A 12,766-nucleotide genomic window follows, 5' to 3' on the forward strand; every position below is an offset into this window, starting at 1 on the left:
TCATTACCCCAGTCACAGACCCCTGACCCTCAGATACGGGGTCTGACAGTGGGGGAAAGCCCCCTCTCCCCACCTGTTTTCATCCTCTCAGCCCAACCCTCTGATATCATGGACAGGGATGCCCTTCCTCAGTTGAAAGTCCTCAAGAGTGGTGGCCAGGCCCAGGAGAGTCCCCCATGTCCCAGGAGGGAGGCACATGGATGCCATGTGGATGTTGTGGTGGGAGATAGAATGTGTCAGGCAGGGGGAGGTGGTCTAGGGGACAAGTTGGGTGGGTATTAAAATCCACCTCCCGGTGTGTCTCCATCCACTTTTCCCATTCCTGAAAACTCACCAACTACTGTCAGAAACCCAGAGATACTGAGAACCCAAACTAAGTGATGGAAAGGGCTGTGCCACTTGGGTCCCTCCAAGGGGCTCCTTGGGCATCTCTGCCCTACATGGACCCTGCTCCATCCCTCCACTCTGCTGTTGCCTCTCACTGTACGGCCACTCCTAGGAACTCCCCACCTTACCACCCTCCGCTGCCACGGGAAGGAGCTGGCCACCCTTGGCCTGAGATTCGTCATTTCTAAGTCAGACCAAATGCTCCTGGAGTCTGGGATTTAAGCACTTTCTCGTGAAGCCCCCACCTCCAGGGGGCACTAACATATACTGTGCTCTGAGTGAACACCCGGCACCTTCCTTCTGGTGCCATCTCTCCCCACGTTTGTACCTGTCTGGTTGCTGAGCAGCTCTAGTGGCCAACAGAGCTCCTTGTGCCTCCCTTTCCTTGGTGCTCCCTTCCCTGGACCATTCCCCTCAACATCGCCATATCCTCTCGCCCCTCAGGAGCTGGGCTCACTCGCTTGACTTCATGTAAGAGAAATGACTTGATGGGCCCTGTGGCCTGTCACTGCCGTCTCTTCCCCTCGAGGAGTCCCAGGTAGATGCTGATCACAAGGTTTGGACCCACAACCCTGAAGCTGCCCTGGATCCTCCCTGCCCTTCACCTTGAAGTTGACGACTGCTCTCCTCACTGACAAGGCACTCTCTAACGGGGGTCTGGGTATCCCCTCAAGGGAGAGAAGCGGGGCTTCAGGCTGCATTCACTCTCCCTGCGTGGAAGGACGCCTTGGTCCTAACCTTGGTCCCAACCCACAGTAAACCCCTCTCCCAGACTTGGTTCTCCATCTGTGAAATGGGAACAGTGATCCTGGCCCTTGCTCAACTCCAGGGGTTGGAGATGGAAATACCTCATATGCTGAGCACTGAATGAGGACTCGAGTTATTATGGGGGTGAAGGGAAGGGAAAGGGGGTAAGAAAGGATGGGGGAGGTGGTGGGGGAGAGAGCAAACTTTTGAAAGGCAGGGTTTTCTACAGATGGGAGAGTAGTCGCCATGGTGGTATAAGGTAGGCTGGAGACAGGCTGAGTAAAGACCCTATTTCCTATATTTGGGTTCTAAGTAGCATTTTGGTCTCTTGGGCTGGACTGCACTTTGCAGTGTATGTGTTAGGCAGCACATCTCTCTCTTCTTTCCCATGTGACCCGCTGACACCTTAAGGGATGAAAAAATGGTTTCCATGACTTTACCCCAAGGACTCATGTGCAGGGGGCAGGCAGGCATGATGGGGCTGACAGGCCTGAAGCCACTAATCAAGCATTTGCTAGGCACGCACCATGGCCCAGACCCTAAGCCACAAAGGCAGATGATACGCTTCTGACCTTGAGCGCCTCCAGGCCAAGCCTGGGAGAGACAGACCTGCAAACGGATCAGAGGCAACCCAAGCCAGTGGGATCTCGAGGCAGTAACACACCAATGACAGCACAACAGCACAGGGTTGAGGGGGGAGTGCCAGGAGTGAGGGGGTACGTGTGAGCTGAATGTGGAGGATGAGGAAAGGAGCAAAGGGAACACATCCATGGCAGAGGGAAGGGCGTGAACAAGGGCACAGAGCTGTGAGAAGAGCCGGTGGGCATGGGGAGGGTGAGGAGAGCAATGAGCCAAGGGAGCAGGAAGCCTAGGGACGGACTTAGGAGACAGCAGGAAAGGCAGGCTGGGCCCTGCAAGCTCAGGACAATCCAGCCTGGCAGGAAAGCAAGTGTGTGTGAGGTTTTCAAGAAGTCAACGATGATCAGCCTTGCTTATTTCTCTTTTTTGGCTGGGTCTTCATTGCTACACTCGGGCTTTTTCTAGTTGCGGCAAGCATGGGACTATCCTCTAGTTGTGGTGCACAGACTTCTTATTGTAGTGGCTTCTCTTGTGGAGCATGGGCTCTAGGGCATGTGGGCTCAGTAGTTACGGCTCACCGGCTTAGTTGCTCGCTGGATGTGGGAATCTTCCTGGACCAGGGATCGAACCTATGTCTCCTGCATTGGCAGGTGGATTCTTAACCCACTGAACCACCAGGGAAACCCCAATCTTACATTTTGATCAGTTACTCTGGTAACAGTTGGACAGACTGGTGAGAGGTAAGGGAAGACAACCTGAGTAGGAAACAGTCTGTGTTCCAAGCAAGGGCAGCGGGAGACAGCACGCAGGTACAGAGAGGCACAGCCCAGGGTGGGAAGAGAAGTGACTCTGTGGGTGACGGGTGGACAGCGACACACTGAAGAAACGGGCTGCAGTAGGTTCCAAGAAGATACAGTTAAGACAAGTTGGAGGAGCTTGGAGGACCTGCAGGCAAATAAGTACAGCAGCACGTCTAGGGCTGGAAACAGCATTTCAGACTCTTCTTACTAATGGGAGCTGACCTCTCACAAGGAATGGATGAGGTCACCTGGGGAAGAGTGAAGAGGACCCACAACCATCCTTTTAAAAAAATCCCCACAAGTAAAGGAAACACAAAGGAAGACCCGGTGAAATGCCCAGAAGAAACCTTTAAACAGGAAGAAAATCAGGAATGCAGCAGTTTAAAAAAGAGCATGAAAGAAGTAAAAAAACCAAAAACTTAAAAGGAATACACTAGAGCCATCTTTTATGAGGGTAAAAGCCAAACATAAAATACCCAGACAGGCTGCAAAGTGCCTCAGTATTTTCAAAATTCCTAATTGCATGCTGAAGAAAGCTGATGTGAGAACCAACGTGTGTGTCTGACACTGTCTGGTCAAGCTTCCTGTACTGACACCCTGGATTAACACAGCCTGGTCTGTGCTATTAAAAATAGCTTTTCAAGAAGTGATAGGTTATCATCTGCATAAAATTTAATTATATGCAAAATGTTCCATATTGGTTATGGATTCATACATATGTAGTCATTGTATAAAATCATACACTGGGATGAGAAACACCAAATTAAGGAAAGTGCTTTCTTCTAAAACGGAGGGACATGGAAAGGCGGTACACAGGGGACTACTATTATTCTGAAATTTATCTTTGTAAAAAATCCTGGGAAATGACTGTAATTAATATCTGAGTGTGGCTCAGTGTTGCTCTGGGTAGAGAATAAAGGGGTGAGTGTAATGAAGAGTAACAAAGACAAGTCACATGATGACAACCACGTCGAGTGCTCAAGAAAGCTCAAAGAGGGTGACCGCAAGTCAGGCTGGATGTGGCAATTAGGAGGTCTCTGGTCACCTTACGATGGTAATCTCAGTGGGTGGCTGGCGTGGGGCAGAATAGAAGCCATAAAGGACTGTACTGTGTTGAGGAATTAATGAGACTTCAAGGAATGGAGACAAGTCTTTCCTCTTTAAACAAGTTTGCTAGTAAAGGGAGATAAGAGCTTCAGGTGAAGCTGAGAGGACCTGTGGTGATTTGCCTGTTTTGTTCTGTTAACTGGATGGGGAAGTTTAAGCGGCCTGAGAAGGGAGAGAGGGTGAAGATGAGGGCAGTGGGGAGAGGATGATGACAGAGCGATAACAAATACTCTGTCCTAGGCCCCATGCGAAGCACTTTATACACACTAATTTAGTTAGTTCTGTGAGGTACATACTATGATCCCATCTTACAGACGAATAAACTGAGGCACAGAGAGGTTGAGTAACTTGCCCAAGGTCATCCAGTAGTAACTGGCAGTCTGGCCTGAGTCAGGACACTTTACTGCAAGCCTCTAAGGAGGGAGTGAGGGGCAGGGAAAGATCCAACATGTGGGTACCAGGAGGGTCCTCCAGAGGCTGAAGGGCACCTCCACGGGCTGGTGGAAGGTCCTGTAGTGAAGGGGAAGACAGGTGAAGGGATTCTTAGAAGACTTGGCTCTTAGAGGGTGAGAGCTTCAGGGGCAACCAATGGTTAGAACAGCTGGTTCTGGGAATAAGAAAACAAGCTCCCAAAGGACATATAAATGGGCCGGTTCAGCAAGCAGCCCAGAGAAGCCTGGTGAGGGGGGCGCTCACACCTCTGGGGTGGTCCCTGCAGGCTAAATGGTTTCCTCCAGTGACCCCCTGCAGTTAGACCAGGAGCAAGAGCAGAACAAATGGAAACCTCTTAAGAAGTTTGACTATAAAAACCCAGTCCTGGAAATGTATCTTAAGGCTGGTACCCCTTGAAAGACAGGGCACATGACACTCTATAGATGAGCTTTCAGAAAGAGGGAGACACTTCGAGTCAGGATTAAGTCTTAATAAAAAGACACCAGGAACCAGGGCATTAGGGATTTCACAGAGACAGGGCTGCTGGCTTGCACTTTGAGGGTCCCTCTGCTTCCACAGAGCCCGCCCTGCCCCATCCAGCCTCGCTGAGCCCTCTTCTCTTGGGACTTCTGCAAGGACTGGCAGGGACTTGCCTCCTCTACAACCTTTTCTAGTGTCCTGTAACCTCGCGCATGGATGTCTTGCTTCTCTAGTGAAACTCTTGAAAGGAAGAAATTCAGTGTCTCTTTTTTGCATTTCTCTCAAATCTCAGCAAACAAGGGTTGCAAACAGGCACACTTCACAAACACAGGCTGGAGGCATCCCAGGGAGCCTACGATGATGGCCCCAGTACAGCCACTGAGGCAGCATCTACGCTGCAGTCAAAAAGGTTTGACCCAGTAAAATACTCAACAGAGAGTAATTTCTACCAAGCTGGTTTCACACTCAGGGGCCTGGCAAACACTGAAAGATGCTGGGCATTCAGATCAGGCTCCCGATGCCTTTTAGGTCAACTCAGACACATTGGTTTCCAACTCTCAGAGCTGAGGAGGGTGGGATGTAGAAGAGGGCGCTGGGCTTCATCTGTGTCACCTGCAGCTCCTGCACCCACCTCGCTGGCACGGGAGCCTTCCTGTCAACCCCCTGGATGGAGTGCAGCACACTCCCTCAGCTCACTGTGGGAGCGGCCCTGCACACGTCCCTGCCACCTGGCTCTAGCACAGCAGTGCGAAAGGGATTGATGGAGAGAGGTCTGCCTGTGGCTTCTCCTACCTCCAGGCCTAGGTGACACAGGGTCAAAGCCACCCCTGGTGCAGCTCGGCCTCATAAAACTGCCATGTCCTCAGGCTGTGGCTTATGAGACAGCAGAAGAAAGTGCAAACCTTGGGGAAAGGCCTCTGAGCACCTCCCTGTAGCTGGAGCGGGGATGTCAGACTAATGGGCCTGGCCCCAGAGCCACACAGGGGAGGAAGCACCTAGGGCTGGGGGCTAGGGGGGGCCTGCCCCTCCACCCAGCCTTACAGCTGAGCCACTGTCCCAGCAAAGGGCAGCATAAAACCAGGCAGAATTTCCAGAAGTTTATTGGAAACAGGATACAAATTGATCAGTGGATGACATCTACTTACAGACAGACCACTCTGTAATAGCACACGCTGAACGAATTATCCTGGGGAAACACTCATGACCACTGATGCATGGTCTGGGTGGGTGTTCTCCAGCAGGGAAAGCAGAGACTGGGGGAAGGGGAATGGGCTGGGGTGGACAGAAAACTGGGACACAGCCTTCCTGAGGGGACAGGCGAGATGGGGCTGCTAAATGAGTTAATTCCCCCAAAGGAGAACTGAGATAACTGTTACAAATAAAACCCCTCCCCCACCTCCCCAAAGCACTTTCCTCCCAAGCAGAATGAAAGAGAACCTACACAAACCCACCAGACCAGCTACCTCCACCTCCACTCACTGAGGACTCAGGATGGCATGGGGAATCCACAGCAGGCTTGGACGTGACAGAGAGCGAACCAAGGCCACGCATGTCCTGGGGCAGCTTGCCCTCTGACCCACCACTGGCCTTCCCCTGCTCTGCTCTAAGAGCTGGGGACTGACTGCAGGTGGCCTGTCCCAAGCTCCCAGGTCAGCTGGCTTCCAGCTGCATTTAGCTAACGCAGAAATCTGGAGGGCATGGGGAAGGGAGAAGCCAGGCTATTTCTGCTCCCTCTTTGCCTGGGGCAGGGTGTGGGGGTATGTTTCTGGCAGGGCCCAGGTGTCCTCATGGCTCCAGCTCCCACCACATAGGCCCTCTGCAGACCCAGGCTCCACCCAGTGGCCTGACCCCCAGGATCTGGTCCCACCAGCTCTGTGGTTCCCCGCTTCTGGTTACCCCTCAGTGGCATCTCAGGTCTTCTTATTTCTCAGTTAAACAATTTCCTGGATTAAAACCCCTTTGTTTAAAATATATAGACTTTTCTGATTTTCTTGGTTGGATGCTGACTGATAGAAACCAGGCTGTGGACAAGGTAGAATCATGAAAGGCAAGCTAGAAAGCAGTTGTGTCCTCTTCTGCACCACCTCGGGGTGGCGGGCCATGTAGGGGCAGAGGGAGGATGATCCTCGGGCTTCAGTGTCCTTCGGTGTCCTTATCCGAGGGTGCACAGCAGCCCTGGGCACGTCTGCTGGGAAACGTGCAGATGGGCGTTGCGTGTCACCCCACAAGCTCGCTGCTCACAGTGCTGACATGCCACTGACACCCACAACAGTGACACTGTGGCCCCAAGAAAGGGGGTGGCCGGGAAAGCCTCTCGGCACCAACTGCTCATTTGGCAAAGACAGATACTAGAGGCTCCTTGGCATCCATCCTCCAGTCCCTGAAGGTTCAGTGCTGGGGGACTTTCCCGAGATGAAGCAGGAGCCTGAGATCTTAGCCAGCAACCTTCCTGCAGGAGGGCGGGGCTGCGGAACCGGGAGTTTTCACCACACAGTGAAGGGAGAGCTGTTGGGGTGCACTTGTCCCACAGCTAAGCATGAACTGGAGCCGGCCTGGGCCTCCCTATTCTTCCTGCAGCCCCGGCCTGGCCCCGGTCTCCAAAGCTCCTCGCCTGGGGAAGGAGGGCCTCTCCCCAACAAGCTGGCAGCAAAGTCACGGGCGGCTAATGGCTCCTTTAACCACGAGTCATGGTTCCATGTGGGTCAGGAGAGGACAGGGACAAGATGAAGGAATCATTCCACGTTCTGTATCTATCGCACAGCAAATCCGGGGCAGGGCATGGGGACACAGCTTGGTTGCGTCTCTTTCTTTGGAGGACGTGGCACGTGGCTGGTGATGCAAGAGCCAGCTGCCTTCTCTCTCCCTGGGGCTTTACAGAAGGAGCTTCTCTGTGGGACCCTGAGGGCAATGTCTGCCACCCTACCCGGCTCACTGAGCACCCTGACACAGGCCCTCCCATGGGGCCCCAAGCCAAAACCTGGAACAGCTCCAAGAGCTGGCAGTGGTGAGAATGTCCCTGGGGTCATCCCTCAAAAACTAGGATGAGAACCAACCCCTCCTTGGGAGAGAAGCCACAGTGCCTGCAAGACTGGAGAAGGAAAAGGCAGCTCGTGCTTCAAGCGTCACCCTCAGTCATCACACATCACGTCCTCTGCTGAGCTGAGCCCAGCCTGCGACGACCAGACATCTGGAGCGTCATGGTCATTTTAGGGAAACCTCACTCTGCCTGGGTGGCAGGGGGCATTCGGCTCATTTGGCGCCACTCTGTCCTGCAGGCAGCTGGCCGTTCGAGGCACCTGCTGTCAGCCACCCAGTTGTCTCCTGGCTGCACACTCCAGGGACCGCAGGGAGGCCACACTCCCACTGTCTTTCATGCTGCTGGGACCCTGTGCCCTGCAGCCTGTCCCTGCAAACAAAGGCAGGGAAGCAGGAGACTCACATCTGCTCGGGAAGCAAATGGAGCATTAAGTTTTTCCTGTCCCTGCAGCTGTGTACATAGAGTGGCAGAGTGGCCCACCTGTGATGCCGGCAGGGCCTGTACGAGGGCAGACAGCAGAAACAGGGTCACAGACAGGTCTCCTGGGGTCTAGGCGCAGGTGCTCACAGAAATGGCTGGGTTGCCAGGGTGGTGGAGGCGGGGCTTCCACACAGACTCACCTGCAAACACAGCTCTCTCACTTCACCCTTATAGGCCACACAGACTCCACCTGCTTAAAATTAACCTGGATGAATGAGAGTCCCAGAAGGACCAACCTGGCTGCAGTGGATGGTTTGGCTGTGAAGGAACAGGGCTGGACATGACAGCTGGTCACCATGATACACACGCTCAGCTCACATTAATACCTGCTCTCGCTGGACTGCCTGGGACTAAGCAGAACCAAGAGAATGCCAGCCTCTTTCCAACAACAAAGCACAGATGATATAAAGAGTCCACAGGCTTCCCAAAGACGATCTGCTAATCTTTTGTCAGAACCACAGGTAATTCTGTACCTTGGAGGGATGAAGGTAGGGGGACAAATACAGGATGCAGGGGGTGAAGGACAAAATTTCCTCACTAAAAAAATGGGGAATGAAGCCTACTGAGAAAAAGCCGAGGGACAGCGACAGCTGGGATGGGAGAAACATCAACATTGGCACATTTCTTAAGAAAAATCCATTTAGAAACATGCCATATCCCTCGAGTCCACACTGACACAGCCGACAACAGAGCAAAGCTGGCACATGCAGGGCGGCAGCGGCTCTGAGCCTGCAGCAGCCCCACTGCCCCGCAGCCGCGGTGCCCGGGGTTCAGAGTGCCGGAGAAGGAGGTCTTGGAGTAGCTCCCCCAGCCCCTCAATTCCCCAGGCAGGTCCCGCTCTGGGGCAGCGAGGTCTCTAGAGGAAAGCAAGGGGACATTGATTCAAAAGAGGAGACGCAGCTTCGGGGACGTGTGCTCCTGCAGTCTCTTCCCCAGCCTGGTCAAGGCTCCATGGGGTGCACGCGGAGGTCTCCCCCGGGATACGCTGGGAATGGGGCTGCCTCCTTCCCGGGCATGGCTATGGACATCAGCAGGACAGTGTAGCAAGTCTTGGATTATAGGATTAAACAGCAATAGCTCAGTCTGACACGCAGCATGTGAGTTCTGGAAAAGGAAAGAAACAGGGTTGAAGTTAGACAGGTGCTGATAGCAGAGGCGAGGGGAGACGAAGGATGGATCAGACCTCCCACCACCATCATCACAGCCTTCAAGGAAAGGAGGCTGGGCATTGATTCAAATAAAGCTTGCAATGTCCTTAAAGGGTGGACCAAAGGAAAGTTTAATTGAGGCCATGAAAATCTGTGAGTGACACTGAGGTATCCTGAAAGCTGGAGTTTGGAAGGGCGGGTGCAGTGGTCACCAGCCAGGCAGGCAAGTGCTGACACGCATACTGGAGCAACATCGTGGAACCTCTCTGACCGGATGCTAGGGAATGGGGAACGCAACAGGCCTACAGGAGGCATGCCTTGATCTGAGGTAACCAAAATTAATCATACGATGTAGGCACTCGGAAGCTAGGGACATATTTTTCCGTAGGAGGGGAGTGACCCCAAACACCCACTGGGTCACAATGTCCCTCCTTCCCAATGCCTCCACTTCCCCCTCAAACCTTCAACTCTCCTGTTTCAGAGCTGTGCATCTAAAGACTCTCAAGAGAAACAAGGGAATGAGAAGCAGAAGTTCCGGCCAACTACATTGTCACCATCTGGTGTCACACAGTAGTTTGTGAAAACTTTTGCTTGTTTACTAGGTAAGTGGCTAGGAGGGAACTGGGGGGTGTCTGCTGAGATGGGATCAGGGGCTCGGGCCAAGGCAGGGCCTGGATACTCTCTCCCGTCACATGCTCTGCAACCGGGAGAGGACACGGGGTTAGGAGACAGGGACGCTCACCTTCACAGCCTCCCGCCATCCTGAGGAAGGTCTGCAGGATAGAGCAGAGCTGCGCCTTCACTTCATGAGCCTTTCTAGAATAGGGGAGATATATGCACACAGCCTGGTATTTGAGAGGGCTCAGCAAGTATGTGTCCAATTAAAACCCAGCCAGTTCAGTTCAGGACCGGGCTAACCTGCTTTGTTGCATAGGTTATGGAACAAGCTTTCACCAGAGCCTTGTGAGGGTAAGAAAGGTTAGGAACTTGCTCAAGGCCGCATGGTGAGTAAGTTGAGGAGTCAAGATTTGAACTCAGATCTTCTTAATTCAGGTAGAATTTTTCCTGCTACTCTAAGCTGCCCCATTCTCCATCCATCCCAGTGAGAGCACACTGCTCTCTTCAGTGTTTAAATTACGGGTTATGTGTGTGTCAGTATCTCCAGTATTTCTCAGAAGCCTCTCTCCTTTTGTGTGTGTGCGGGGAGCGGTGGGGGGGACCACTCTGCCATTTATTTATCCACCCACCTATGGAATTAAGCCATCTGCCAGAAGAGTCACTTGTAAATAGTTCCTGAAGTTTCTGGCCTACCATGGTAAATTGTGCTTTCTTCTGTTTGAGCTAAACTTATTTGCTCCAGGTTTGAGAGCAACCCTCTCCTCCCACCAGCTCAGGATCTGGCATCCAGGTTTACACCTGCTTTCTCCACAATGGCCATGGTTTTAAGCTGAGATATGTCACCTGTTGCATTCTGGGCTGAAGCATCCCAGTGCTTACCACCTGCGCTTGTAACACCAACATGTCTCCCTACTCAAAGCTTCCTCAGCCCCACCGCATTTCCTCGAAGCAAGGAACCAGAGCCACGTGAAGGGTCCCAGATACACAGGGCCCCAGAAAGAGATCTACACCCATTTTCAGGTCTCCTTCCTAGATGATGTAGCCCAGATCATTTCTGTTTACACTTACAAATAAATTCTCATATGCATCAATCTACATTTGCTACTTTTGTCTGTACTAACTCCGATTCATAAGCACTTCTTGTTCTTCTTCTTCTTATTTTATTATTATTACTTTTGCTTTGACTATTCATAAATACTTAAAGGGCTTCTCTGGTGACTCAAATGGTAAAGAATCTACCTGCAAAGCAGGAGATCCGGGTTCGATCCCTGGGTCGGGAAGATCTGCTGGAGAAGGGAATGGCAACCACTCCAGTATTCTTGCCTGGTAAATTCCATGGACAGAGGAACCTAGTGGACTACAGTCCATAGGGTCACAAAGAGCAACTGAGCAATTAACACACATACACACACACACACACACACAAGTACTTAAAGTCCCTGGACTTGGAGGTTCTTTAACCAACTGCTGCAATAGAAACAATCTTCTGTTTTGTTTTGTTTTTAAGGTTTCCAGCTACCAGTATCTCAGTTAACTTCTTCCCCTTCTGAAACCCAGAGGAGAAACCACCATCAGGATTCTGGAAAACAGATAAACAAGTGGTAACAGACCATGCATTCAAGAAAGCCAAACCTGAAGCTGGCAGTGTGAAAAGCTTTGAGCCCAGTGTGCACAAAATAGCTCAGGAATGGATACCAGACACCTTGAGGGGGGTGGGGGAGGGGAGACTGCATCAGAGATCAGTTGAAGGCTGTCTGAGGTTGCTGGGCTCCTAGAAGCTCTCCTGACTCCACACCCCTCAGCAGCTGCCCACCTCCCACAAGTCTGGATAGTTATTCTCTAAAGAGGACCAAATAGGGGGTTGCAGGCCTAGGGAACACAAGGCACCAAGCAGGGCTGCCAGTCCCCAAACTGAAGGATCACGTGAACGTATATCCACCGAATGGTAAGACCTCCAGCCTTCTTCCCCTTGAGCTCCCAGAAAGCAAGTAGCCAAAACTTTATCCTCTGAAAAAGAGACTATGCTGTGGTCTGAAGGTTTGTGTCCCCACAAAATTCATATGTTGACATTCTAATGCCCAATATGACGGCATTAGAATTCAGAACCTTTGGGAAGTACTTAGGTCATGAATGGGACTGCGGTGCTGACTCTTTGCAACCCCATGGACTATAGCCCGCCAGGCCTCTCTGCTCATGGACCTTTCCAGGCAAGAATACTGCAATAAGGGGACTTCCCTGGCGGTCCAGTGGTTAAGACTTTGCCTTCCAATGCAGGGGGTGCAGGTTCAATCCCTGGTTAGGGAGCCAAGATCCCATATGCCTTGCTGCCAAAAAAACAAACAGAAGCAATATTGTAACAAATTCAATAAAGACTTAAAAAAAAAAGAATACGTAATAGGGTGCCATTTCCTACTCAAGGGGATCTTCCCAACCCAGGGATAAAACCCTTGTCTGTGTCTCCTGCATTGGCAGATGAATTCTTTGCCACTAGCACCTCCTAGGAAGCTCATGAGTGGGATTAATGTTCTTATAAAAGAGACCCCACATGCTCCCTAGTTCTTTTCATCATGTGATGACACAGCAAGAAGACAGCAATCTGCAACCCAGAACAGGCCCTTCAACAGAAGCCAGTTATGCTGGCACCCTGGTCATGGACTTGCCTGCCTTTAGAACTGTAACAATTTCTGTTGTTTACAGTACCCATCTGTAGTATTTTGTTACAGGAGCCTGAATGGACTAAGATAGATGGAAAGCATCTTTTCTGGGAAATCTGCCCAGCCCACAGAAAAAACCTGAGGATACTGACTCTAGGGCCAGTCAACAAACGGCCTGATCTGATCACCTTTCTGTGAAGTGCACTGCAGGTTGAAGCACAGAGCTTTCATCTGATTTTAGTTTCCTACTCTTAAACACTATTACACAACCAAAGGTCACCAGGAAGAAATCTCTAA

General features: G+C 51.7%; 1 protein-coding gene across 20 annotated transcripts in view; it reads right to left on the bottom strand.

Moving 5' to 3' along the window:
- MTA3 (metastasis associated 1 family member 3) overlaps positions 1 to 12,766 on the bottom strand; it is a 240,468-nt gene that overhangs the window by 22,379 nt on the left and 205,323 nt on the right. For 7 of the 20 annotated variants that reach the window (XR_014082494.1, XR_014082492.1, XM_081591973.1 and 4 more), the window contains one exon: positions 5,616 to 9,153. The exons of 3 other annotated variants lie outside the window; for them this stretch is intronic. Coding sequence is in view for 5 of the 17 variants with exons in the window: in XM_081591973.1 (XP_081448099.1) it covers positions 9,128 to 9,153 (26 nt within the window). In the remaining 12 variants the exon portion in view is untranslated. Of the gene's footprint in view, positions 1 to 5,615; positions 9,154 to 9,939; positions 10,014 to 11,054; positions 12,140 to 12,766 lie in introns of those variants that run through there. 10 more of the 20 variants (XR_014082480.1, XR_014082479.1, XR_014082490.1 and 7 more) reach the window with 3 other exon arrangements.

This window comes from Giraffa tippelskirchi, chromosome 4 (genome assembly GCF_054371585.1).
Source record: "Giraffa tippelskirchi isolate mGirTip1 chromosome 4, T2T-mGirTip1v1.2.pri, whole genome shotgun sequence".
NCBI classification, from domain to species: Eukaryota; Metazoa; Chordata; class Mammalia; order Artiodactyla; family Giraffidae; genus Giraffa; species Giraffa tippelskirchi.